The following is a 27,734-nucleotide window of genomic DNA, read 5'->3' on the forward strand; positions in this document are numbered from 1 at the left end:
CCTACCACTGAAGTAAGGCTCACCGGCCTGTAGTTCCCGGGATTATCCCTGCCACCCTTCTTAAACAGAGGAACAACATTGGCTATTCTCCAGTCCTCCGGGACATCCCCTGAAGACAGCGAGGATCCAAAGATTTCTGTCAAGGCCTCAGCAATTTCCTCTCCAGCCTCCTTCAGTATTCTGGGGTAGATCCCATCCGGCCCTGGGGACTTATCTACCTTAATATTTTTTAAGACACCCAACACCTCGTCTTTTTGGATCACAATGTGACCCAGGCTATCTACACCCCCTTCTCCAGACTCAACATCTACCAATTCCTTCTCTTTGGTGAATACTGATGCAAAGTATTCATTTAGTACCTTGCCCATTTCCTCTGGCTCCACACATAGATTCCCTTGCCTATCCTTCAGTGGGCCAACCCTTTCCCTGACTACCCTCTTGCTTTTTATGTAAGTGTAAAAAGCCTTGGGATTTTCCTTAACCCTATTTGCCAATGACTTTTCATGACCCCTTCTAGCCCTCCTGACTCCTTGCTTAAGTTCCTTCCTACTTTCCTTATATGCCACACAGGCTTCGTCTGTTCCCAGCCTTTTAGCCCTGACAAATGCCTCCTTTTTCTTTTTGACGAGGCCTACAATATCATTCGTCATCCAAGGTTCCCGAAAATTGCCGTATTTATCTTTCTTCCTCACAGGAACATGCCTGTCCTGTATTCCTTTCAACTGACACTTGAAAGCCTCCCACATGTCAGATGTTGATTTGCCCTCAAACATCCGCCCCCAATCTATGTTCTTCAGGTCCCGCCTAATATTGTTATAATTAGCCTTCCCCCAATTTAGCACATTCATCCTCGGACCACTCTTATCCTTGTCCACCAGTACTTTAAAACTTACTGAATTGTGGTCACTGTTACCGAAATGCTCCCCTACTGAAACATCTACCACCTGGCCGGGCTCATTCCCCAATACCAGGTCCAGTACCGCCCCTTCCCTAGTTGGACTGTTTACATATTGTTTTAAGAAGCCCTCCTGGATGCTCCTTACAAACTCTGCCCCGTCTAAGCCCCTGGCACTAAGTGAGTCCCAGTCAATATTGGGGAAGTTGAAGTCTCCCATCACCACAACCCTGTTGTTTTTACTCTTTTCCAAAATCTGTCTACCTATCTGCTCCTCTATCTCCCGCTGGCTGTTGGGAGGCCTGTAGTATACCCCCAACATTGTGACTGCACCCTTCTTATTCCTGATCTCTACCCATATAGCCTCACTGCCCTCTGAGGTGTCCTCTCGCTGTATAGCTGTGATACTCTCCTGAACAAGTAGCGCAACTCCGCCTCCCCTTTTACATCCCCCTCTATCCCGCCTGAAACATCTAAATCCTGGAACGTTTAGCTGCCAATCCTGCCCTTCCCTCAACCAGGTCTCTGTAATGGCAACAACATCATAGTTCCAAGTACTAATCCAAGCTCTAAGTTCATCTGCCTTACCCGTAATGCTCCTTGCATTAAAACATATGCACTTCAGGCCACCAGACCCGCTGTGTTCAGCAACTTCTCCCCGTCTGCTCTGCCTCAGAGCCACACTGTCCATATTCCCTAGTTCTCCCTCAACGCTCTCACCTTCTGACCTATTGCTCCCGTGCCCACCCCCCTGCCATACTAGTTTAAACCCTCCCGTGTGACACTAGCAAATCTCGCGGCCAGGATATTTATGCCTCTCCGGTTTAGATGCAACCCGTCCATCTTATACAGGTCACACCTGCCCCGGAAGAGCTCCCAGTGGTCCAGATAACCGAAACCCTCCCTCCTACACCAGCTGTTTAGCCACGTGTTTGTCTGCTCTATCTTCCTATTTCTAGCCTCACTGGCACGTGGCACAGGGAGTAATCCCGAGATTACAACCCTCGAGGTCCTGTCTTTTAACTTTCTGCCTAGCTCCCTGAACTCCTGCTGCAGGACCTCATGCCTCTTCCTGCCTATGTCGTTAGTACCAATATGTACAACGACCTCTACCTGTTTGCCCTCCCCCTTCAGGATTCCCTCTACCCGTTCGGAGACATCCTGGACCCTGGCACCAGGGAGGCAACATACCATCCTGGAGTCTCTTTCACGTCCACAGAAGCGCCTATCTGTTCCCCTGACTATAGAGTCCCCTATAACTATTACTCTTCTGCGCTTTGACCCTCCCTTCTGAACATCAGAGCCAGCCGTGGTGCCACTGCTCTGGCTGCTGCTGTTTTCCCCTGATAGGCTATCCCCCCCGACAGTATCCAAAGGGGTATACCTGTTCGAGAGGGGGACAACCACAGGGGATTCCTGCACTGACTGCCTGCCCTTTCTGGTGGTCACCCATTTCTCTGCCTGCACCTTGGGTGTGACCACACTTACATAACTGCGATCTATGACGCTTTCCGCCACCTGCATGCTCCTAAGTGCATCCAATTGCTGCTCCAACCGAACCATGCGGTCTGTGAGGAGCTGCAGTTGGGTGCACTTTCTGCAGATGAAGCCATCCAGGACGCTGGAAGCCTCCCGGACCTGCCACATCTCACAGTCAGAGCACAGCACCCCTCTAACTGACATTGCGTCAATTAATTAAAATTAAAATTTGTCTTTTTTTTATAAATACTTTTTTTTTTTTTAAATTACAAAGTTACTGTCAACTATCTGTTTCCTAGCACTAGATTTCTAATAGAAATGCGATAGCTAACTATAATATCCTCCGATCTCTGGCTTAGATATCCTCTAAATTATAATTAAGTTATTATGTTTAATTAGTTCCCAAATAGTCAAAAAAATTTAGGTTAGAATCCCAACCAGCCACTCAGGTCACAGCTTTTCTGTGTCCCCCCCGACACACACAATTTGAAAAAAGGTATAAAAGTAAAAATCACTTGCTTACCTTCTGAGATGTTCTCAGGTTCTCTCGCTGACAGAGACTGCTCCTCCACCTCCAATCCTTGGCCTGCACAATGCTAATAATATATAATATAATATGGCACTTACCTTCCACCAATGGGTCTTATTATTAGGTTAGAGGAGGAGGGTGGGTGGGAGACACTACACGTGTAGTGTCTCGGGTTTCCTCTCCACCAGAATTTATTGGGGGGGGGGGGGGGGAAACTTGCCAGAGGTCGAACTTCCGGTTCCCGCCGAAATCCAAAGGGCTGCTCCTGTAAAGGTAAGTGCTTTTAAACTCACTACTCACCTCCAAGAAGGCCCCTGCGCACCGCTGCCGCCGAAATCCAATGGGCTGCTCCTGTAAAGGTAAGAGCTTTTAAACTAACTACTCACCTCCCAGAAGGCCCCTGCGCACCGCTGCCGCCGAAATCCAAAGGGCTGCTCCTGTAAAGGTAAGTGCTTTTAAACTCACTACTCACCTCCAAGAAGGCCCCTGCGCACCGCTGCCGCCGAAATCCAATGGGCTGCTCCTGTAAAGGTAAGAGCTTTTAAACTAACTACTCACCTCCCAGAAGGCCCCTGCGCACCGCTGCCGCCGAAATCCAAAGGGCTGCTCCTGTAAAGGTAAGTGCTTTTAAACTCACTACTCACCTCCAAGAAGGCCCCTGCGCACCGCTGCCGCCGAAATCCAATGGGCTGCTCCTGTAAAGGTAAGAGCTTTTAAACTAACTACTCACCTCCCAGAAGGCCCCTGCGCACCGCTGCCGCCGAAATCCAAAGGGCTGCTCCTGTAAAGGTAAGTGCTTTTAAACTCACTACTCACCTCCAAGAAGGCCCCTGCGCACCGCTGCCGCCGAAATCCAATGGGCTGCTCCTGTAAAGGTAAGAGCTTTTAAACTAACTACTCACCTCCCAGAAGGCCCCTGCGCACCGCTGCCGCCGAAATCCAAAGGGCTGCTCCTGTAAAGGTAAGTGCTTTTAAACTCACTACTCACCTCCAAGAAGGCCCCTGCGCACCGCTGCCGCCGAAATCCAATGGGCTGCTCCTGTAAAGGTAAGAGCTTTTAAACTAACTACTCACCTCCCAGAAGGCCCCTGCGCACCGCTGCCGCCGAAATCCAAAGGCTTTCCTAGATCTCTTTGTTCTATAACTCTCCCCAACGCCATACCATTAACTGAGTAGGTCCTGGCCTGATTCGATCTGCCAAAATGCATCACCTCACATTTATCTAAATTAAACTCCATCTGCCATTCGTCGGCCCACTGGCAAAGTGGCTGGTCTTACACATGTCCATTTGGCACATTCACTTTATATATTAATGTAGGAATTAGGAGCAGAGGTTGGCAATTCCACCCTTCGAGCGTGTTCCATCAGATCTTGGCTGACCTCCTCCACTGCATCAATGACAGGCCGGCGTCGCGTAAATAACGTCACCCGCGCATGCGCGGTTGCCGTCCTCCCCGAGGCCGCCCCGCAAGAAGATGGCGGATGGATCTTGCGGGGCGGCGGAGGAAAGGAGGTCCTCCTTTAGAGAGGCCGGCCCGCCGATAGGTGGGCACCGATCGCGGACCAGACCCCATCGGAGGCCCCCCCCGGTGCAGGAACCCCCCTTCCCCCCCACAGGCCGTCCCCCAGTGTTCCCACGCAGTTCCACCTGCAGCGACCAGGTGTGGATGGCGCCGGCGGGAACCTGTTGTGTTGGGGTGGCCGCTCGGCCCATTCGGGCTGGAGAATCGCCTTTTGCAAACGGCGAGCGGCGATTCTCCGAGCGACCAGGTGTGATTCTCGCGGCGCTGGTTTGGGGGGGGTTGGGAGAATCGCGTGCGGGTGTCAGGGTAGCATGGCAGGACTCGCGCGGCGCCCCAGCGATTCTCCCACCTGGCATGGGGGGGGGATTCTGCCCAGGTTCTTTACACAGAGTGGTGGGTGTGTGGAATGCACGTCCTGCGGAGGTGGTGGAGTCAGAGTCATTAGGGACATTTAAGCGACTCTTGGACAGGCACATGGACAGCAGTAGGTGTAGGTTAGGTTGATCTTAGTTTAGTATAAATGGTCGGCACAAGATTGTGGGCCGAAAGGCCTGTACTGTGCTGTACTGTTCTATGAAATGGAGAAAGCGTTAATGGAATAATGTCCCTACATGAAGGCGATGAGAGGAAATGTAACTAAGAAAACGTGTGGGAGTTGGTGGGCTTGTGGGATATTGATGAAAAGCTCATTCTCAGAGGTCAATGAAGGGATAGACCATGTGAATATGAGGTGTGGATGGAAATTGAAAGCCGAGTTGATGAAATTTTCTATTTCAGGATGAAAGCATTAATTCGGACATCAATATATAGGTAAAAAGGGGTGAGACAGAGGAGCTGAGCAGACCTACATGGGTTCATTTAATGATACATTAGAAACTCCCTGCCCTATTATAGTATTACAATACTCCAAAATAAATCTCAATAATAGATAGACTTTCCTAGTTCTTCATTTTATTTAGTATTTCTTTGAGGTTCTGAAAAAATTAATTGCTCTTTTAGACTTCAAAGAAATACTAACTGTGCAGTATGGTGGTGCGGTGGTTAACACTGCTGTCTCACGGCGCTGTGGACCTGGGTTCGATCCCAGCTCCGGATCACTGCCCCTGTGGAGTTTGCACATTCTCCCCGTGTCTGCGTGGGTCTCACCTCCACAACCCAAAGATGTTCAGGGTAGGTGGCTTGGCCATGCTAAATTGTCCCTTAATTGGAAAAAAATGAATTGAGACTTTAAATTTATTTAAGAAAATAAATGAAATGAAATGAAATGAAATGAAAATCACTTGTTGTCACAAGTAGGCTTCAAATGCAGTTACTGTGAAAAGTCCCTAGTCGCCACATTCCGGCGCCTGTTCGGGGAGGCCGGTACGGGAATTCAACCGTGCTGCTGGCCTGCCTTGGTCTGCTTTTAAAGCCAGCGATTTAGCCCTGTGCTAAACCAGCCCCTTTACTTAATAAAATAAAGAAGCAGGACCTTCATGCTCTTACAACTTGCTGCATAGTTATTTTCCTACTATGTGACCTGCTCAATTTTTCAGTGACCATTTAAATTGATATCCCCATATCACTGATCCCAAACATAATAGTATTATACTTTCACTTCATAAGTGGGAATAGTCCTCAATTTAATTGGGTCCATACCCATTGGAGCTTAGAAGAATGAGAGGTGATCTTCTGAAATACAAGATCCTGAGGGGATTTGACAGAGTTGATAACTGGGGTGGGAGGAGGGGGGGGGGGGATGTTTCCACTTGCAGGAGACACTTGAACAAGGGGGACACAGTTTAAAAATAAGAGAATTACTGTGTAAGCTGGAGAGAGATATATTTTCTTTTGAAGAGCTATTAGTATGTAGAGTTATTTCCCCTAGAAAGCAGAGTCAGTGAATTTACTTAAGGCAGAGTTTGACATATTTTTGATAGACAAGTAAGTGAATGGTTATTGGAGGGGGGGGGGGGGGGAACACAGTTTAGACCACAACCAAATCAGCAATGACTTTCTGACCTTTAATGTTGAAGGGCGGAGCAGGTGCAAAGGGCTGAATGGCCTACACCTGCTCTCAAGTTTTACATTTCAATATTTCCAAGTGTAACTCCAATAGCTCAAGTCTCCATAATAATGATGTGGAGATGCCAGTAGCACAGTAAGAAGTCTTACAACACCAGGTTAAAGTCCAACAGGTTTGTTCCGAATCACTAGCTTTCGGAGTGCAGCTCCTTCATCAGGTGAATGAGGAAGGAGTAGCGCTCCGAAAGCTAGTGAATTGAAACAAACCTGTTGGACTTTAACCTGATGTTGTAAGACTTCTTACTCCATAATAATGATCTTCTTTACTTAACTCTGTCGACACATTTACTGCTAATTCCACTTTATATTCAATCTATTGTACACCCTTCAGCACGGGGGAAAAACAAATGGTGAAACGAGTGGTGTCGGGGGAGGCAGTTCCATTTCATGGGGCATGAACACCAGTGCTTTGACACAAAGGAGCTGTACCATTGGGGACTAAGGTCTGAACAACAAGTAAAACTAAGGATGTAAATAAAATAAAACTATGAACTAACAACTTGGGTGGAAAGAACTGCATGAACCTACCACAAAAAGAGTCAGGAGAAGACAGTGGAGATGAAAATAAAGGAAGAAATAAGGATAACACGAATGACCAAAGATTGGATAAAATCATACAACATAAAGATTAAATAACTATTAAAATCACAGAGTAATTAAAGGAAAAAAACCTTTCATAACCAGTGGACATCTGAAAGTGTTTTACAGCCAGTGAAGTACTTTCGATGTGTAGTCACTGCTGTAGGAAATGCTGCAGCATATTCTCAAAAACAGCAATGTGATGAAGGCCAGAAGATCTGTTTTTGTAAAGTTGATTGAGGAATAAACAATCATCAGGAAACTGGGGATAACTTGGCTTTGACATAATCCAATGGGATTTTTACATCTGCCTGAGGGGGCAGACAGGGTCTCGATTTAACGTTTCATCAGAAAACACCCGCCAGGAATAACACTTGGAAACGTTTCCGTTTGATCGCGTCCCTAGCTTCATGGCCATCCTCTACCAACTCATTCTTTCCTACTACTGCCTCACCTCAACTATATTCCATACTTCTTCCTCTGGTCTCCTGATTTTTAAAAACTCAAGATAGCATCATTTAACCACTCCTTCCATTTTATTCTTATTTTCTTCAACCTTTTTGGTATTCTCGAATATGCACAACTTGCTTGCTTCCTCAGTTTAAAACAACAGGCCATTGTAGCCATGTCTTCCTAAACAAACATCATTGTCCCTAAACCCACATAAAGACCTTCATCACCTCAGACTTACTTGCTCATGTCATCAGCATTCTCGGCGGCAAAGTAGAAGCCCTTGAACTGTGGATGGCTGGCCTTTATCGCACTTGATTAAGAAAATAGAAAATAGAGAATAAAGAGACAAACGTCAAATGATTAGAATTCTTCTCATCTTAATATTGTACTTTATAGGCCAAACTGGTGACCTTTTTTCCTATTTTCTCACAACAACCAATGTATTAACGACTGTTAGCATAGCTTTCAAAAACATGTACATCAGGAAAAAATGTCTGAGATTCTATTGAATTGGAAGTTTGGATCATTTTTAAAATATTAATTTAGGGGACATGGGCATCGCAGGTTAAGCCAGCATTTATTGCCCAGCCCTAGTTGTCCTTCAGAAGGTGGTGGTGAGATGCCTTCTTGAACCACTGTATTCCCTAAGGTGTAGGTACACCCATTGTGCTGTTAGGGAGGGAGTTCCAGGATCTTGCCCCAGCGACAGTGAAGGAACGGCGATATATTTCGAAGTCAGGGTGGTGAGTGACTTCGAGGGGAATTGTCACAGTAATGACAGTAAAGGGTCAGTGGACTTTGGGCAGGAATTTCCAGGCTTGCGTTGAGCGGGACCAGAAAATCTCGCCCTCACTGCAGACCAGTTTGCCCTGGATCACACTGACGTCCACCAATTTTCTCAACATTGTATCCCTACGGCAGCACGGTGGTGCAGTGGTTAGCATTGCTGCCTCACGGCGCCGAGGTCCCAGGTTTGATTCCGGCTCTGGGTCACTGTCCGTGTGGAGTTTGCACAAACCAAAGATGTGCAGGGTAGGTGGATTGGCCAAGCTAAATTGCCCCTTAATTGGAAAAATTGAATTGGGTATTCTAAATTTATATTAAAAAACAAAAACAACAACATTGTATCCCTGCTCTCATCAGCCCGTGTTTGTGCAATGCCTCCAAATGCTGCAAATTCAAAATTACTGCCCTCATTTTAATCCTTGATGATGTTTGCAATCTTCCCCAACCCTAAATTCTGCTTCTGTTGTTCCAACAGGTGTTACTCCTCTTTCCATGGGTGGTTGAACCTTTCGGGACCATGCCCCTGCATTGGACTTTTCATTCTGAATCTGGCTGTGTTTTCACCTCTTCCTAACTCAGAAACTTCTGTTTTGAAAGTGTCTCCAGCTATTTCCCCTCATCATAGAATTTACAGTGCAGAAGGAGGCCATTCGGCCCATCGAATCCACACCGGCTCCATGTGCTGTAGATTCTTGAATCCCCATTTTGGAATGCTTCGTCATATGGAAAACATTATAAAATTGCAAGAACTTATTGAATACAAACTGGTTAAGGAGTACATTTCATTACTGATTGTTCATATTAATTACTACATTACTTACTGTTTCTTTTTGCACTCTGTTCCTTGATCAATCTTGAATTCGGGTAAGCTAATGAAACCTTCAGCTTTCTCTGCCTATGGAAAAGGCAGAATTGGTTAACGTTTAGAGAGCTCAATTATCATTAACACATTGAGATTGTTTGCTGGAAATATTTCTTGTTAAATTAGTACTTCAAATTTTTACTTTGAAATGGACCAAACAATACAATATATTACCATAATGATTGGGAAATATTTGAAAGCGATTTACACTGAGCTCTTAGAATTACTTAAACTCCTACTATAGAAAGTGCAGAAATTTGGTACACACCTTTTAAATTGCAAGGCTCAGTCGGGACAGTAGAGTCCTCAAAGATTCTCTACTCCAAACTGTAATTGGCCAATTCACATATGGTGAGCAATGCACCTTTGACCGAGGGTCATCTGGACTCGAAACGTTAGCTCTTTTCTCTCCCTACAGATGCTGCCAGACCTGCTGAGGTTTTCCAGCATTTTCTCTTTGGTGAGCAATGCACCAGATGATGTGCTCCAACAACATCCCCCTCCTTCTAGCAATCCCCTGCCCCCTCTCCCACTTTTACCACCCTCACAATCAATTTTATCACCCTCTGGTTTGGAATACAGCACATTGCACTCCTTCAACTTGGTCTGTTCAGCCTTGAACATGGACCCTGCAACCCAGTTGGTTGTGAGCGAACAATTTACAGAATATTTTGAACATATATGGTGCATATTGTGACAAATAAAAGGGACAATTGAGTGAGTAATGGGAACTGTTGAATTCCATTTCTGGGGTACAATGAGTGTCCATATTGCTCCAAAACACGGTCCATGGCGATTTCAAGGCATCTGAACAAACCAGTTGCTCCAGATATAGTGCACTCGTAGGCATTCCCCTTGGAATACAGCATGACAGGGAGAATGAACAGAAGGCCACACAGAGCAGGACAAGTTTCTACAAGAAAGAGCAGGAGCAGGAGAAGGGCTCACACCAGGAGGTCATATCCACCCAGAATGTTTAAGGAACAATTCTATCAGCTAGGAACAGCGAGAGGACTGCACTTCAATAAGGATATCCTCACTGAAATTTGCCAACCACTGTAGCCACAACAGCAAAGTTAGTGTGCAGTCTGCATTACATTGAATGGCCATGGATTTATTGCACATTGAGTTTCCGGTATTCAGGGGGTTATCAAACATAGTGGGCGAAATTCTCCTACCCGCCCCGCCACATTTCTGCGCCGACAGGCCGGCGGGAGTCTCCGTAACACCGGCCGGTCAATGGGGTTTCCCACCCGTCGGGAAACCCCCGAGCGCCGGCAGAACGGAGACTCCCGCCGGCGGAGAATGACGCCCACTTAGTATCCTTTATTTCTACCTGATCGCGGGTCACGTTAAGATATTCTATCAGTGAGCCAGTGAGGATTGAATACTCTTCTAGATTAATGTACTGGTGTTTTACCTTATACATACAAATATTCAAATTTAAAATCTAGTTCAAATTCAATTCGACAACGAAGCAAAAGATCTCCGCTGTCGGAATTCTCTGTTACGCCGGCAGCGCACTCATACCCGGGGATTTCCCGGCGGCGTGGGTCTGCCCACAATGGGAAACCCCATTGTCCGGCTGGCGGAATGGAGAATCCCCTTTCCGGTGGGGGCACGCCGCACCAGAAAACCTGTTTGGCGGGATGGAGAATCCTGCCCATTCTTTTAAAAAGTGCTTTAATCCTTCTAAATAATTTCCAAATATTCTAACATTTTTAAAAGTCCTTCATCAGTTTGTGCACAGGTACATATGCTGACATGTTTTGTTAAAATGATATAATGTTGCAACAACAGGTAATTTTAAACACCATAAAGCATTAAAAAAGCTTACTTTTCAAATATTGTATCTATTGCACAAGTTGAATCTTTGACAGGGAGAAATAAATTTATGAAGTTAAGCCGATTTCATAACTTTCAACGCAGTTCTCGGCTGCTGCTATAAAGGATACATTTGCACTGCAATTATAGCGTCAAAGCAAAGCAATTTTGCTTTTCACCAATGCTGCAGTTGTTGGCAAACACAGCAAGAAGGGAGTCTCATAGCTTCACTTTGATGTTGACTGGGCATTCACAGCAATTTGAACTCCAAATTTACTCCAAATGTGTTCTGCAAACTTAATATTCAGATTTGCACCAATGCTAAACTTGCCAGAAGATCAATATACCAAAAGAAACAATCTTCGTTCTTTCAGATTTTAACTTCCAACCACCAGATTGTAGATCCAAGATGCTTGGCCAGATGTTTAGTTCATATATATATTTCATGCCAATTATGTCCACAGTTCTGTTGATTAAGACATCCACGTATGGGCTGCGCCACATGTCGGGGAGAAGCAGCTAGCTTTAAGCAAATCATTTCACAGTTAGAAATTGACATGATGCAGCAATTAGGGAAGGTGAATAGATATGCTTTTTAAAACTAAATTTAGAATACACAATTCATTTTTTTCCAATTAAGGGGCAATTTAGCGTGACCAATCCACCTAGCCTGCACATCTTTGGGTTGTGGGGGCGAAACCCACGCAAACACGGGGAGAATGTGTAAACTCCACACGGACAGTGATCCGGAGCCGAGATCGAGCCTGGGACCTCGGCGCCGTGAGGCAGAGTGCTAACCACTGTGCCAACCTGCTGCCCATGAATAGATATATTGATTAACTACTGGGGTGTTATCTTTTTGCCTTTGGGGTACTCGTGACGAACTGAGATTTCGGCAAGATGTTTTTAATGTTTCTTTATTGTACAGGTATATATGGCAAGCATCTGACAAAGCACCAAAGCAGTTTGATTACAGTTCTTGAGCAGAGTCCTCATCACAAATGGTGAGCTGCAAAACATCATATAAGACTATGAAGCCTGCACAGTTTTATTCATCCAAACCTCATGTGCTGTCCACTTTTTACTCTCACAACTACCTCTCTCCTCAGCCTCTTAGTCTTCTTGAAGTAGTGCATATCCAGTGAAGTCTACTGCTTCATACATCTTTCCAGCTTTGGCATCAATGTCCCATTTGCAACATCTTTAAACCTAAGCCTAGTTCAGCCCAGTGACATTGAAGAATTTTCAAGTTACCCATAGAACCAATCATGGGCGTGCTGAGTATTTCCAGAATTTTCTGAGTTTTAAGCTTTTAAAAAGTAAAGTGGGGAATATTTGTCAGATCAATATTAGCCACATGATCCAATTCCTTTTCAGTGGTTACATCATATATACAGTAACTTCTCAGTCGATGGATGTGCTTAATGAATATGTTTGCTCTTGCATGTCTTTACGACTGAAATCCTTTTCTCCCCCACCCCGCATTTTTCTGTCTCAGTCTGCCAAGCTACAGCTGAGATGATGATCACCTGGTCATCTCTCGGGCCCAACTAGAGTCAATCTATGCTGGTCTGAATTGGTGACTCAAATTCTGCAAGAGGATCCCAACAATTTCCCTTTCTTCCTCCAGGCAAGCAAAGCACTTCTGTTCACATTAGTTTTTAAACTGCAATTAAAACAATACACACACTATTCTCCTGTTATTAAAATATCAGACTATAAATCTTGTCACAGTTGAACTTAGCTGGTGACTGAGAAATATGAAGTAAACTTGACTGAAATATACTCACACACTGGTTTGCATACCAATACAGGCAGGTCCCTTTCAGCACAAACCAATACTTTTTCCACTTGATGCCAATTAAGCCCTTGTTGGTTTTCTTCTTGTAGAGCCATCCCTGGAAGTCTGCCTGACCAAGGTCTTTGCAGGAAATCCTTCGTCTGCTCATTGTTGTGCTTCCTACAAACAACAAATTCAATTGAGCGCTGTAAACTCAGTTTACTGTGGACTGTCAAACCAAATAAATTATTGAATTCAGTACACAATGTATTGAACTGTCTTTAAAAAAAAAAGATCAATTGACTATTAATCTTCAAATCATTATCATTACAACAGCAGGAGGACCCAGCCCACTGCTCTTTTGTACAATCCAACAAATGATACTGGGTGTGCAGTACAAGAAAGTTACCTCGAGTTTTCTTTCTAGCTGAGCGCAATGCAACCTGTGAAGAGAAGACAAATAAGCTGCAGTATTTGGCTTCATAGATCACAGACGTTTGGAGCACTTCACAAACATGCAGCCAGCTCAGTCAGGAAACCTTTAACTAATATTTCACTGCTGACGCACAACACAAAAGAAATCAATTAGCAGGATTTCAGTGAACATCCTGTTGCCTGTAAATGAACATTCACACTGATGCCATGCAGCAAACAGCTAAAAAAACACAAAACCAACTTGGCTGATCGCGTCAAAATACAACCCAAAATGCAAATGGCTACTTACAGTGGAGGTGCCATTCGCTGCTCCAGTAGCTGAAACTGAAGATGGGGCCGATGGGGTAGACTGAAATGAAAAATAAGTTTTAAAACAACTTATGCACCGATAAAGGTAATGAAAAACGTTATTTGAACCAAGTCTAGAGTTCCAAACAGGAAGTGACGGCAATGAGGTGTGAATGTGTGGCGTTTTGTTGTGGCTGTGAGACATCAAAATGTATTTTAAAAAATATAACCATCATCTTTCCTTTAACAATCTTTAAGGGAATTAAATACTTTTGCCTTGTTGTCTAGGAACCCAGCCAACCTCCCTTTAAGAAATAGAAGGTCTTGCCACGTGAATGAATTCTGCTTATTTGTCCTTGAACTTCATGTGATTTTGAAGCTCCATTCACACAGTCGGCTGGAGAAATTGCCAGTCGGCAGCGTGCCCTTGTCAAGGGATACAAACTGACAAGCAAAACTACAACCTGCAATAAACAGTAATCTCCCATCAAGTGACCTACTTTGGTATGAAAGCATTCAATGTCTGTACAAAAGTATACGAAAAAAAAAAACATGCATTATGGGCACGATTTTCCCACCACGTTGCACCCAGCGCCGATCCAGTTATGCCGGGTGCAGAGTGGGAGATACCAAAAACGGGTTTCACACCAGGAGCCGAGCACGATGCACCCGATCTGCTGCGCCCGACGTGATTTGGATCACACCCTCACTGGCATGATCCAGATAAGCATATTTAATTTGCTTAAATATGCGCAGCGCATTTGGAGGCTGCAGTCTCCTGGCTTCCAGTATTCACCGGCCACACGGACCAGGCCTCACGCCGGCACAAATTAGTACCGGGCTCCAGAAACAGAGAAGTGATGGCCACACCAGAGAGCTTGGAGGCCATTGGAGCCCCGGGGTGGTCAGGGATAGGGCAGTGGCCCTGGCACCTGCCTGGACAATCCCGACCTGGCACCCTGGCCGTGCCAACCTGCAACCACATAATTTAGACACTAGTTAGACCACAACGGGAATATTGTGTGCAGTTCTGGGCACCACACTGTAGGAAGGATGTGAACACATTGCAGAGAGTGCAGAAGAGTTTGGCGAGAATGGTTCCATGCACGAGCAACGTCAGTTATGAGGATTGATTGGAGGGGTTGGGACTGTTCTCCTTGGTGAGAAGAAGGCTAAGAGGAGATTTGATGGAGATGTTCAAAATCAGGAGGGGGCCGGAGGAGATAGGGAGAAACTGGTCCCGCTCGCAAATGGATAAAGAACAAGAGGGCACAGATTTAAATTGATTTGCAAAAGAATTTAAATTTGCAATGCCAATTTTTATTTTTTTTCACATGAGTGTCTGGAATGCACTACCTAGAAGTGTTGTGGAGGCAGGTTCAATTGAGGCATTCAAGATGGCATTAGATAAATATTTGACCAGAAACAATGTGCGGGGTACGGTTAGAAAGCAGGGGAATGACACTGAGTCATGATGCTTGTTTGAAGAGCCGGTGCAGACACCATGGGCCAAATGGCCTCCTTCTGCAGTTCTGAAACTTGTCAAAATCTTGTACATCTCTATTTTTCTCCTCGATCTCCTTTGCTCCAAGGAGAAGAACCACAGCTTGTCCAACCTAATCCTGTAGTTAAAATTTCCCATCCCTGGAACCATTCTGGTAAATCTCCTCCATTTCTTCGCAAGGACAATCACATCCTTCCTAAAGTGTGGTCATCAGAATAGGACACGATACTCTAGCTGTGGCCTAGCAGAGCTTTAAAAAGGTTTAGCATAACTTTTCTGGCTTTGTACTCAGTTTCTCCATTTAAGAAGATCAAGATCCAATATGTTTTGCTGACTAATCTCTCAATATGTCCTGCCACCTTCAAAGATCTATTCAGTGAACCATCAGGTTCCTTAGTTCCTCTTCAGGTCTGTGCCATTGAGTCTATATTGCCAGGCAATATAGACTCCTTCTGACAAAATGCATCAACTCACACTTCTCTGTAATAAATTCCATCTGCCATTTGTCTGCCCATTCTGCCAGCCTATTTATGTCCTACGGCAGTCGATTAGTATCATCCTCACAAATTTTGAAATTTTACTCTTGTTGTGATTTACCAGCCTTGTCGTGCCTGACTCGAGACGCAACAAGGGCATTAAATCTCGCAAGAGGCCCATCGTGAGATCTGCAAATTTAAGTCAGTAGTTAATCTCATTGAATATGTCTGCATCGGAGTTACCCAATGCACGGGACGCAACAGCCTCACCTCGGGGACCAAGCCAGGCGCCATTTAGCACTGGTTTCCACAACGTGGACCAGGCATAACAGCACTTGGGAGGAGGGTTCCCAGGTGATCGGGGGCCCCCAGGTGGCTTGGCACTGGCAGTGCAACTGGGCAATGCCAGGTAGCCCAGGTGGCACTGTCAGGCTGGTAGGGGCACTGCCAGAGTGCCCAGCTAGCAGTGTCAAGATGCCCAGGAGCCATCTTGCCCATGCTAGGGATCAGGCCCGGGGGTGCCTTCCCTTATTAGGTAGGGTGCGGTTAGCACAAGGACTCCCAATTAGTAAGTTGGGGCATTGGGGGGGATCCGGAGGCCGTGGTGGAGGGTCCAGAGATCGGGGCTCCATTTACAAATGACATCTTGCTCTTTTCCTGCACTGGCGATTTGAGCTCATTAGTGCAAGAAATGAGCCAAAGTGCAGCCATGGCGTTCCTCACCGAGTCTCAAAAATGAAGCAGAGTTCTGTTTAATAGTGGGGCCATTCTCGGCTTTTCCATTAAATCGTGCCCTTTGTATTCCAATATCCAATTCATATCAAAAGGAGCAGTGGCCTGAGCACTGACCCTTGCAGAGTACCACTTTCTACCATACTCAAGGTGAAAGCAACAATTTACCATGGCTCACTGTTTACTATCCTTAAACCAATATTTTTATCCATGGTGACACTGACCATCCTATTGCTGGAACCTCAATTGTGTTAACGAACATCTTTTATGGAACTTTGCCAAACACTTTCTTGAAATCTATAATCGACAACATCCATTGCTTTCTCTTCATCAACACTCTGTTACTACATCAAAATGGCCTGCCTTTTACAAACCCATACTGGCTCTCCTTAATGAACTCAAATCTTTCCAAATGCCTGTTAATCCTTTCCTTCATTAGTGTTTTTGAAATCTTACCCACCCACTGCTGTTAAACTGACCTGCCCATAGTTACATGAAATATCCAAATGCACAAAAGCACAGTGGTTAACACAGTTGCTTTACAGCTCTAAGGTCCCAGGTTCGATTCCCGGCTTGGGTCATGTCTGTGCGGAGTCTGCACATTCTCACAGTGTCTGCATTTTCCTTCGGGTGCTCTGGTTTCCTCTCACAGTCCAAAGATGTGCAGGTTAGGTGGATTGGCCATGATAAATTGCCCTTAGTGTCCAAAAAGGTGAGTTGGGGTTACTGGATTACGGGGATAGGGTGGAGGTGTGAGCTTAAGTAGGGTGCTTTTCTAAGAGCCGGTGTGGACTCGATGGGCCGAATGGCCTCCTTCTGCACTGTAAATTCTATGATTCTATATTCTTGTGCAAGGGTTTCACATTTGCCATTTTACAGTCCCCCCCTGTATCAAGGATAGGTTGGTAGATTATGGCCAGCCTTTCATTATCTCCAGTTCCACTTCCATTAGCAATTTGGGATGCAAGTCATTCAGACCAGGCAACATATCCCCTCTAAACATAGCAAGGGAATACATTCTTCCTTCAATTTTTATTTATTCTATTACCTCTAAATCCTATGCTTCTACTCATGTTTTGTCAATATTCGAAGAGTGGAGGGGTGTGCCTCCTCATCAACTCCTCCTGGTGCTTGGATGTGGCGACCCTGGCGACCTACTGCTCCCAGACCTGGAATACCTGACCGTGAAGGGCCGCCCATATTATCTTCCACGTGAGTTCACTTCGGCCATTATCACAGCGGCCTACATCCCACCACAGGCAGAAGTGAGGAAGGCGCTGGACGAACTATACATAGTTATAAACAACTACGAAACAGAACACCTAGAGGCCTTGGTCATCGTGGCCGGAGACTTCAACAAGGCCAACCTCAAGAGTGTACTGCCAAAATTCCACCAGCACATCTCCTGTCCCACCAGGGGTGACAACACTCTTGACCACTGCTACTCAAAAATCAAGGGCGCCTACCATTCCATCGCCCGACCGCACTTTGGGAAATCAGAACATAAGACATAGGGCAGCACGGTAGCATAGTGGTTAGCACTGTGGCTTCACAGCACCAGGGTCCCAGGTTCGATTCCCTGCTGGGTCACTGCCTGCGCGGAGTCTGCACGTTCTCCCCGTGTGTGCGTGGGTTTCCTCCGGGTGCTCCGGTTTCCTCCCACAGTCCAAAGACGTGCAGGTTAGGTGGATTGGCCATGATAAATTGCCTTAGTGTCCAAAAAAAGTGTGGGAGGAGTCATTGGGTTAGGGGGATCAGGTTGAAGTGAGGACTTAAGTGGGTCGGTGCAGACTCGATGGGCCGAATAGCCTCCTTCTGCACTGTATGTTCTATGTTCTATGTTCTAAGACGGCGCTCCTTCTCCCGGCATACAAGCAGAAACTCAAGCGGGAGAATCCAGCTAAGAAGGTTGTGCAGTGCTGGTCCGAGGAGACAGAAGAGCTCTTACGTGACTGCTTAGAGACAGTGGACTGGTCCATATTTTAGAACTCAGCGACCAACTTAAATGAGTTGACCACCGTCACCGACTTCATCAGCAAATGTGTGGACGACTGCGTGCCAAAGAAAGCAGTACGTACGTTCCCCAACCGGAAACCATGGCTCAATCGTGAGATTGACCCCCCTACTGAAGGACAGATCTGAGGCGTTCAAGACAGACGACCCTGACCTATACAAGAAATCCAGGTACGACCTCCACAAAGCCATCTGAGATGCCAAGAGAGAATATCAAACCAAGCTAGAGTCACAGATGGACTCTCGACGGTTGTGGCAAGGACTAAACAACATAACGGGCTACAAAGCCGAACAGTATCTCTGGCAGCAGCGCACCCCTCCCCGATGAACTCAATGCATTCTATGCTCGGTTCGAGCAGGTAACCAACAATCCGCTGTCGAGTGCCCCAGCAGCCCATAATTCACCCATACCCACCATCACAGCTTCCGAAGTCAGATCAGCCTTCCTGAAAGTGAACCCACGGAAGGCGACGGGCCCGGATGGGATCCCTGGTCGTGCACTCAGAGCCTGCGTGGACCAGCTGGCAGAGGTATTCGCGGACATCTTTAACCTGTCCCTACTCCCCTCCGAGGTCCCCACCTGCTTCAAGAAGACCACTATCATACCGGTACCAAAGAAGAACCAGGCAACGTGCCTCAATGACTACCGTCCGGTGGCCCTGACTTCAGTCGTAATTAAGTGCTTAGAGAGGTTGATCATGAAGCGCATCAGCTCCATATTCCCAGAACGCCTTGATCCACTGCAATTCGCATACCGTTGCAACCGGTCCACATCAGACGCCATTTCCCTGACCCTCCACTCATCCCTAGAACATCTCGAAAACAAGAACTCCTACATCAGACTCCTATTTATTGACAACAGCTCCGCCTTCAACACATAATCCCAGCCAAGCACATATCAAAGCTCCAAAACCTAGGACTTGGCTCCCCACTCTGCAACTGGATCCTCGATTTTCTGACCAACAGACCACAATCAGTAAGAATGATCAACAACATCTCCTCCACAATAGTCCTCAACACCGGGGCCCCGCAAGGCTGCGTACTTAGCCCCCTACATACGACTGCGTGGCAAAACTTGGTTCCAACTCCATCTACAAGTTTGCTGACGATACAACCATAGTGGGCCGGATCTCGAATAACGACGAGTCGGAATACAGGCGAGAGAGAGAGAACCTAGTGGAGTAGTGTAGCGACAACAATCTCTCCCTCAATGCCAGCAAAACTAAAGAGCTGGTCATTGGCTTCAGAAAGCAAAGTACTGTACACACCCCTGTCAGCATCAATGGGGCTGAGGTGGAGATGGTTAGCAGTTTCAAATTCCTAGGGCTGCCCATCTCCAAAAATCTGTCCTGGTCCACCCACGTCGACGCTACCACCAAGAAAGCACAACAGCGCCTATACTTCCTCAGGAAACTAAGGAAATTCGGCATGTCCACATTAACCCTTACCAACTTTTACAGATGCACCATAGGAAACATCCTATCAGGCTGCATCACAGCCTGGTATGGCAACTGCTCGGCCCAGGACCGCAAGAAACTTCAGAGAGTCGTGAACACCGCCCAGTCCATCACACAAACCTGCCTCCCAACCATTGACTCCATCTACACCTCCCGCTGCCTGGGGAAAGCGGGCAGCATAATCAAAGATCCCTCCCACCCGGCTTACTCACTCTTCCAACTTCTTCCATCGGGCAGGAGATACAGAAGTCTGAGAACACGCACGAACAGACTCAAAAACAGCTTCTTGCCCACTGTCACCAGACTCCTAAATGACCCTCTTATGGACTGACCTCATTTACACTACACCCTGTATGCTTCATCCGATGCCAGTGCTTATGTAGTTACATTGTATATGTTGTGTTGCCCTATTATGTATTTTCTTTTATTCCCTTTTCTTCCCATGTACTTACTGGTCTGTTGAGCTGCTCGCAGAAAAATACTTTTCACTGTACCTCGGTACACGTGACAATAAACAAATCCAATCTAATATTCTCTTCCTCGGTAAACACCGATACTATGGGCCCAAATCTTCCAAGGAGTAGCAATCACTGTTGGAAAGCTGCTCCGCATCTACTTTTCTGCGCCCCGATGGAACTCCTCATTACTGGCCGGGTCTTCCGATCCCAGAGCCTTTAGACATGCGGAGTGGTCTTCCATCAAACTGTTTCCTTGTAGCGCTGAATCAAGGTGAAGACGAATGACACCCACCCCCTTCTGACGGCACTATGTGCAGTCCCAAACACACAGAAAACCTTCAGGATATTTGGACAGCTTTTTAGCATGTTAGTGAATGGATGAATGGATGAATGTATAGGTGTGCAAGTAGGGTAGTGAGGGAAATGGGAAAGTGGGCACGGTGGGTGAAGGAAGTGGGAATGTGGGTAGGGAGTGTGAAGGAAGTGGGAATGTGGGTAGGGAGTGTGAAGGAAGTGGGCAGGGTGGGTGAGGGAAGTGGGCAGGGTGGGTGAGGGAAGTGGGCAGGGTGGGTGAGGGAAGTGGGCAGGGTGGGTGAGGGAAGTGGGCAGGGTGAGTGAGCGAAGTAGGCAGGGTGGGTGAGGGAAGTGGGCAGGGTGGGTGAGGGACGTGGGCAGGGTGGGTGAGGGACGTGGGCAGGATGGCTGAGGGAAGTGAGCAGGGTGGGTGAGGGAAGTGGGCAGGGTGGGTGAGGTAAGTGGGCAGGGTGAGTGAGGGAAGTGGGCAGGGTGGGTGAGGGAAGTGGGCAGGGTGGGTGAGGGAAGTGGGCAGGATGGCTGAGGGAAGTGGGCAGGGTGGGTGAGGGAAGTGGGCAGGGTGGGTGAGGTAAGTGGGCAGGGTGGGTGAGGGAAGTGGGCAGGGTGGGTGAGGGAAGTGGGCAGGGTGGGTGAGGGAAGTGGGCAGGATGGCTGAGGGAAGTGGGCAGGGTGGGTGAGGGAAGTGGGCAGGGTGGGTGAGGGAAGTGGGCAGGATGGCTGAGGGAAGTGGGCAGGGTGGGTGAGGGAAGTGGGCAGGGTGGGTGAGGGAAGTGGGCAGGGTGGGTGAGGGAAGTGGGCAGGGTGGCTGAGGGAAGTGGGCAGGGTGGGTGAGGGAAGTGGGCAGGGTGGGTGAGGTAAGTGGGCAGGGTGAGTGAGGGAAGTGGGCAGGGTGGCTGAGGGAAGTGGGCAGGGTGGGTGAGGGAAGTGGGCAGGGTGGGTGAGGGAAGTGGGCAGGGTGGGTGAGGTAAGTGGGCAGGGTGAGTGAGGGAAGTGGGCAGGGTGGCTGAGGGAAGTGGGCAGGGTGGGTGAGGGAAGTGGGCAGGGTGGGTGAGGGAAGTGGGCAGGGTGGGTGAGGGAAGTGGGAATGTGGGTAGGGTTGGTGAGGGACATGGGCAGGTAGCAGGTGGGCAAGATAGCAGCAAGACCAGGCAAAGCTGAAAATGGCATGCCACCCGAGTGATGCTGAAACACAGGGCTACGTGCATGTTAAACAGCGGAAGCAGCATTCTCCAGCCAGAACTAAACAATCACATAAATATGGGTCAAATTAAACCTCTGCAGCCCGGCCACATCCAGGACAATTACACAACTTAGAGGAATAGGAGACTCCACAAACATCAATGATAGCAGAGGCGGGCAGCACGGTGGCACAGTGAGTAACACTGCAGTCTCACGGCGCCGAGGTGTCAGGTTCGATCCCGGCTCTGGGTCACTGTCCGTGTGGAGTTTGCACATTCTCCCCGTGTCTGCGTGGGTTTCGCCCCCACAACCCAAACATGTGCAGGTTAAGTGGATTGGCCACGCTAAATTGCTCCCTTAATTGGAAAAATGAATTGGGTACTCTAAATTTAATTTAAAAATAAATAAATAGAAAAGAAAATGATAGCAGAGGCCACTGGGTGAGTGCACAAGACAAGGCTGAAGCATTCTCAGCCAGAAGTATCGAGTGGATGATCCACCGTGACTTATTTCAGCATCACGGATCCCAGTATTCAGCCAATTTGAATCAGTCAAGATGATATGAAGAAATGGCTGATTGAACTGGATACAGCAAAGGCTATGGGCCCTGACAACATCACAGTTGGAGTGCTGAAGACTTGTTTTCCAGAATTAGCCACGTCCATAGCTGAGCTGTTCCAGTACAGCCACAATACTAACATCTACTTGACAAAATGGCAGATTTCCCAGGTATGTCTTGTCCAGAAAAAGCATTACAAATCCACTTACTGCCACATCAATTCAATCTTAATGATCAGCAAGGGGCCATTGGTAATGCTATCAAGCAGTACTTACTCATTAATACCCCGCTCACCATAGTTCAGTTTATGTTCCGCCAGGGTGATTTAGCTCCAGAAGCCACCGCTCCTTCATTTTCTATACTAATAGATGAAGTGAAGTCTAGTCTATGTGGTTTCTCTTCATAATTTATGCCAGATATCCTTCTGGTGAACCTGTGCTGCACTGTCTTCAAGGTCGATATATCCTTCCTAGGTGTGGTGCCCAGAACCAAACACAATGCTTCAAATGAGGTTCGATCAAAGCTTTATCAATCGGTAACAAAACTTTCACTCCTTTGCATTGACTCGCCAATGTTGGTCCTCTGTTTACGAAGGGTAGCAAGGATAATCCCGGGAACTACAGGCCGGTGAGCCTTACGTCAGTTGTAGGGAAATTACTGGAGAGAATTCTTCGAGACACGATCTACTCAAATTTGGAAGCAAATGGACATATTAGTGAGAGGCAGCATGGTTTTGTGAAGGGGAGGTCATGTCTCACTAACTTGATAGAGTTTTTCGAAGAGGTCACAAAGATGATTGATGCAGGTAGGGCAGTGGATGTAGTCTATATGGACTTCAGTTAGGCCTTTGACAAGGTCCCTCATGGTAGATTGGTACAAAAGGTGAAGTCACACAGGATCAGGGGTGAGCTGGCAAGGTGGATACAAAACTGGCTAGGTCATAGAAGGCAGAGAGTAGCATTGGAGGGCTGTGACTAGTGGTGTTCTGCAGGGATCAGTGCTGTTCCTTTGCTATTCGTAGTATATATAAATGATTTGGAGAAAACTGTAACTGGTCTGATTAGTAAGTTTGCAGATGAAACAAAGGTTGGTGGAATTGCGGATCGCGATGAAGACTGTCAGAGGATACAGCAGAATTTAGATTGTTTGCAGACTTGGGCCGAGAGATGGCAGATGGAGTTTAATCCGGACAAATGTGAGGCAATGCATTTTGGAAGGTCTAATGCAGGTAGTGAATATACAGTGAATGGTAGAACCCTCAAGAGTATTGAAAGTCAGATAGATCTAGGTGTACAGGTCCACAGGTCATTGAAAGGGGCAACACAGGTGGAGAAGGTAGTCAAGAAGGTATACGGCATGCTGCCTTCATTGGCCGGGGCATTGAGTATAAGATTTGGCAAGTCATGTTGCAGCTGTATAGTACCTTAGTTAGGCCACACTTGGAGTATAGTGTTCAATTCTGGTCGCCACACTACCAGAAGGATGTGGAGGCTTTAGAGAGGGTGCAGAAGAGATTTACCAGAATGTTGCCTGGTATGGAGGGCATTAGCTATGAGGAGCGATTGAATAAACTCGGTTTGTTCTCACTGGAACGAAGGAGGTTGAGGGGCGACCTGATAGAGGTCTACAAAATTATGAGGGGCATAGACAGAGTGGATAGTCAGAGGCTTTTCCCCAGGGTAGAGGGGTCAATTACTAGGGGACATAGGTTTAAGGTGCGAGGGGCAAGGTTTAGAGTAGATGTACGAGGCAAGATTTTTACACAGAGGGTAGTGGGTTCCTGGAACTCGCTGCCGGAGGAGGTGGTGGAAGCAGGGACGATAGTGACATTTAAGGGGCATCTTGACAAATACATGAATAGGATGGGAATAGAGGGATACGGACCCAGGAAGTGGGTCCGTAGAAGATTGTAGTTTAGTCGGGCAGAATGGTCGGCACGGGCTTGGAGGGCCGAAGGGCCTGTTCCTGTGCTGTACTTTTCTTTGTTCTTTGTTCTTGGTTCATTCTAGTCCCCTGGAGATATTCCATTAGCCTTTAAAATAATTTCTTGTACTTGTCCATTGGTGTTAGAGGTTTCTGCTCTTGGACCCCTAAATCTCTCTTCTTCTCTACAGCTCCCAGCTTCTCAGCATTTACAAAATATTTTGATTATCATTCTTCCGTGCATGTAGGGGCCTCACTCTTCCCCATTCTGAATTCCAACTGCCACAGTTTGGCCAACTCACTGGATCTATTAAGTTCCTGTGCAGCTTTCTGCTCACGTTTACACTATATACAGTGCCGTCCGACTTAGTATTATCAGTAAACTTGGACTTAGAACTCTTTATTCCCTCATCCAAGTCATTAAAAAATATATGGGGCGCAGTGGGTTACTGGGTCACTGTCCATGTGGAGTTTACACATTCTCTCCGTGTTTGCGTGGGTTTCGCCCCCACAACCCAAAGATGTGCAAGGTAGGTGGATTGGCCACGCTAAATTGCCCCCTTAATTGGAAAAAATGAATTGGGTACTCTAAATGTTTTTTTTTTTAAATCATGAAAAGCTGAGGCCTCAATATTGTTGCCTAGGAGGCACCGCAAGTTACATCCAGCCAATTTCAGCACAGATCATTATTATGACACTCTGTTTCCTACCTATTAACCAAATCTCCATGTTAACCTTTTATCTTTTATTTCTTGTCTTTCTTTATGTATATTTCCCCCCCCCCCACTTTTTCCCCTTACCTTATCCCCCCTTTCCTTACCTTTTTGCCCCTTTGCTTCCCCCTTCCCCCCCTTTTCTCATTTTACCTCTCTCCCACCCATCTCCCCCCCTTCCCCCACATTACACCTGTCACAGCTTACCCTCTGATCTTAGTTTCTCTACTGTTTGGCCTTTCACCCCTTTTATTCTCTCTGGGGACTGCCAATAGCACTCTTTCCCCTTGGTTTCTGTGGCTGTGACTCATCTTTCATTCCCTCACCCTACAGTATAAGTATCTCCCACTTTATATGCCTTTCAGCTTTGACAATGGGTCACCTGAACTCGAATCGTTAGCTCTTTTCTCTCCTTACACATGCTGCCAGACCTGCTGAGATTTTCCAGCATTTTCTCTTTTGCTCTCCATGTTAAGAGATTGCTGACTCCTATGTGCTCTCATTTTGGTAAGTTACATGTGAATCATAAGTTCTATGTAAGTGTGGAGAGGGCAATATATTAACATGGAATGAGGATGGTTTAATGGACTGAAAACAGAGCAAGTATGAATTGGATTATTTCAGGTTGGCACGGTTACTGCATGAGGTACCCTCAATAACGATGCTTAGCGTGTAAACGGTAAAGAAGGCTTTATTAGACTAAGAACTATGCTAGAGCTGAGACATATGCTAACTGCTGTACAGCCCACAAGGCAGCCCTTTATGTATGGCTCACAGATGGGCGGAGCCAGAGGCAGAGTCCCCAGGGTTCCAAGCCCGGTCTTAAAGGGGACATCACCTTACATGATGATAAGTCATCACACTGCAATGATCAGTACTTGGGCGTCAGCTGTTTACAATCTAATTAATGACCTTGATGAAGGCACTGAACATAATATATGCAAGTTGCATGGCGATACAAAGTTAGGTGGTAAAGACTTGCTCTTCCTTCAAGGCGTTGACCACAGTTATGGTTATGTTCTGGTAAGTACATCAGTGACTGTTAAGACTGATCTGCACCCAGAATGATCGGCTGCAAAGAGGATTGGATACCGCATTGGATACCAATTGTGTTTTGGATGAAATAATGGCTTGGGATTTCTACTCCGTGCGCATTCTCTCTGCCTCTGATATACGTTCTCTTTCATAAGGAGGCCACACCATTTTTTATCTGGCTGCAACAGGTACAGCAATCCCAGGTGAGATTCTCCCAGGACTTGTAGTCAATATCAAAACACTTAAATGAAGCACCAGAGTGTCCTTGTAGCACTTCCTATGATCGCTATGAATGCGCATCCAAGCGCAAAACCAAGCTCTCCATGACCAACCCAACTGAATTGTGATGGTGGATGCTTGGCATGCCAGCTTGGGTGAGCCCCTCAGTGTCTGGTATCATGTCCTGCCACCTAACTTTCAGAAGCTTCTGAAAGCAGCTAAAGTGAAAGTAGTTGAGCTTCTTGGCAAATGGAGAAAATTCCCATCCAAGCAATACCTGATTTCTAAGCCAGGATCACCATCATGGAAGACATCGGAGAGCATCGCAGTGAACAAAAACATGGCAAAGAGTGCTGGAGCAAGCACACAGCCCTGCTTAACTCCGTTAGTGAGTGGTAATGTGTCAGAAGACTCACCACCATTCAGGGAACACACGAGCATTGCCATCATGGAACTATCGAATCATAACGATGAATTTCTTCGGGTGGCCAAATTTCTCCATTACTTTTCAAAGGTGGGAAAGTGAAGAAGAAAAAGGATTCTTGCATTTGCAGGTAAATCCCGAATTTACATAAAACAAATTTACTGGACATGCTGGTTTTACGGGCAGGCTTGCTATCAAGTCTGCACTGCCTCTCTGAAAGAACACTCTAGCCAGGCCAATTCCCCAGCCCTATCCCTATAACCTGCACGTCCCTGGACAATAAGGGGCAATTTATCATGGCCTTTCCATTTAACACTCCAACTGTTAATTTTCTGGAGATGGGACTTCTGCCCCTCCCTCGGGAGAATATCCAACATCAGAGAGCTGCTGGCCAATTTGATTGACTGACAGCTCAGCTGTCCCAGCAGCACCAGTAGCCAGGATTGTCTCTAGGTTCTAAGACCCAGAAACTAATTATAACAGAAGTCGATACATTTTTGTGTATTAAGGGAAATAGAAGAAATGGAGATAATGCCAGAATGTGGAGTTGATCTTTGGCAGAGCACGCGTCAAAGGTCAAATGGCCTACTCTAGCTTTTAATGATATCATCTCATGCTGAACCTTGTCAGATGTCTTTTAGAATTTGTAAGGAACCTCTTGTAAATCATTGTCAGTTTCTTGTTTTCCTTTGTAATTTCTGTTCTTTTTGGATTTTCTAATTTTTGTACCTGGACAATTACTGGGGCCCTACACCTTTAAGATGGACTTGCCCTTTTATAAAACAAACAAATTCCCAAGCAGGCTGTGTGGTTGTGCTGAGATCGGTGATGACCCCTCTTGATAGGCTTGGCTGTCAGCCAATGGATTACTTGATATTCCCAGGTCTCAACTGATTCTCGACGCTGGTTGGTGCTAATCGCTGGGAATGTTTCTTACTTTGTGAGACTGTTTTTGCTTTCGGTATTCGTTTTGACCATGAAGATGGAAGGCTACAGCTCTGATCTCTCTCTAAAGATATGAAGGAAAAGCCTCTCTCTCTACAGAGAGATCCAGTCCAGCAGCAGCTGCAGGCAGGGTGGGTTATTTGAAAACTTTTAAAAAATCTTATGTGGAGAACTCTAGTCTTATCTCAGAGAAGTTGATAGTTTGCAGTGGAATTGGAAGCAAGTCCCAATTAAACAGACCTGAGGCGGATCCTCCGAATGAAGGTCCAGGTTATGCAAGTTAAA

The 27,734-nt window shown here is 46.5% G+C and overlaps 1 protein-coding gene across 3 annotated transcripts in view; it reads right to left on the reverse strand.

Annotated features, from left to right (window-relative positions):
* The window catches only part of ipcef1 (interaction protein for cytohesin exchange factors 1), a 218,963-nt gene that overhangs the window by 89,204 nt on the left and 102,025 nt on the right, over positions 1-27,734 (reverse strand). For all 3 annotated transcript variants that reach the window (XM_072507730.1, XM_072507731.1, XM_072507729.1), the window contains exons 2-6: positions 13,499-13,558; positions 13,184-13,217; positions 12,785-12,954; positions 9,130-9,203; positions 7,761-7,832 (exon numbers count right to left, since the gene is read on the reverse strand). In XM_072507730.1, the coding sequence (XP_072363831.1) occupies positions 7,761-7,832; positions 9,130-9,203; positions 12,785-12,954; positions 13,184-13,217; positions 13,499-13,558 (410 nt within the window). The remainder of the gene's footprint in view (positions 1-7,760; positions 7,833-9,129; positions 9,204-12,784; positions 12,955-13,183; positions 13,218-13,498; positions 13,559-27,734) is intronic.

Source organism: Scyliorhinus torazame, chromosome 1 (genome assembly GCF_047496885.1).
Source record: "Scyliorhinus torazame isolate Kashiwa2021f chromosome 1, sScyTor2.1, whole genome shotgun sequence".
Lineage (NCBI taxonomy): Eukaryota > Metazoa > Chordata > Chondrichthyes > Carcharhiniformes > Scyliorhinidae > Scyliorhinus > Scyliorhinus torazame.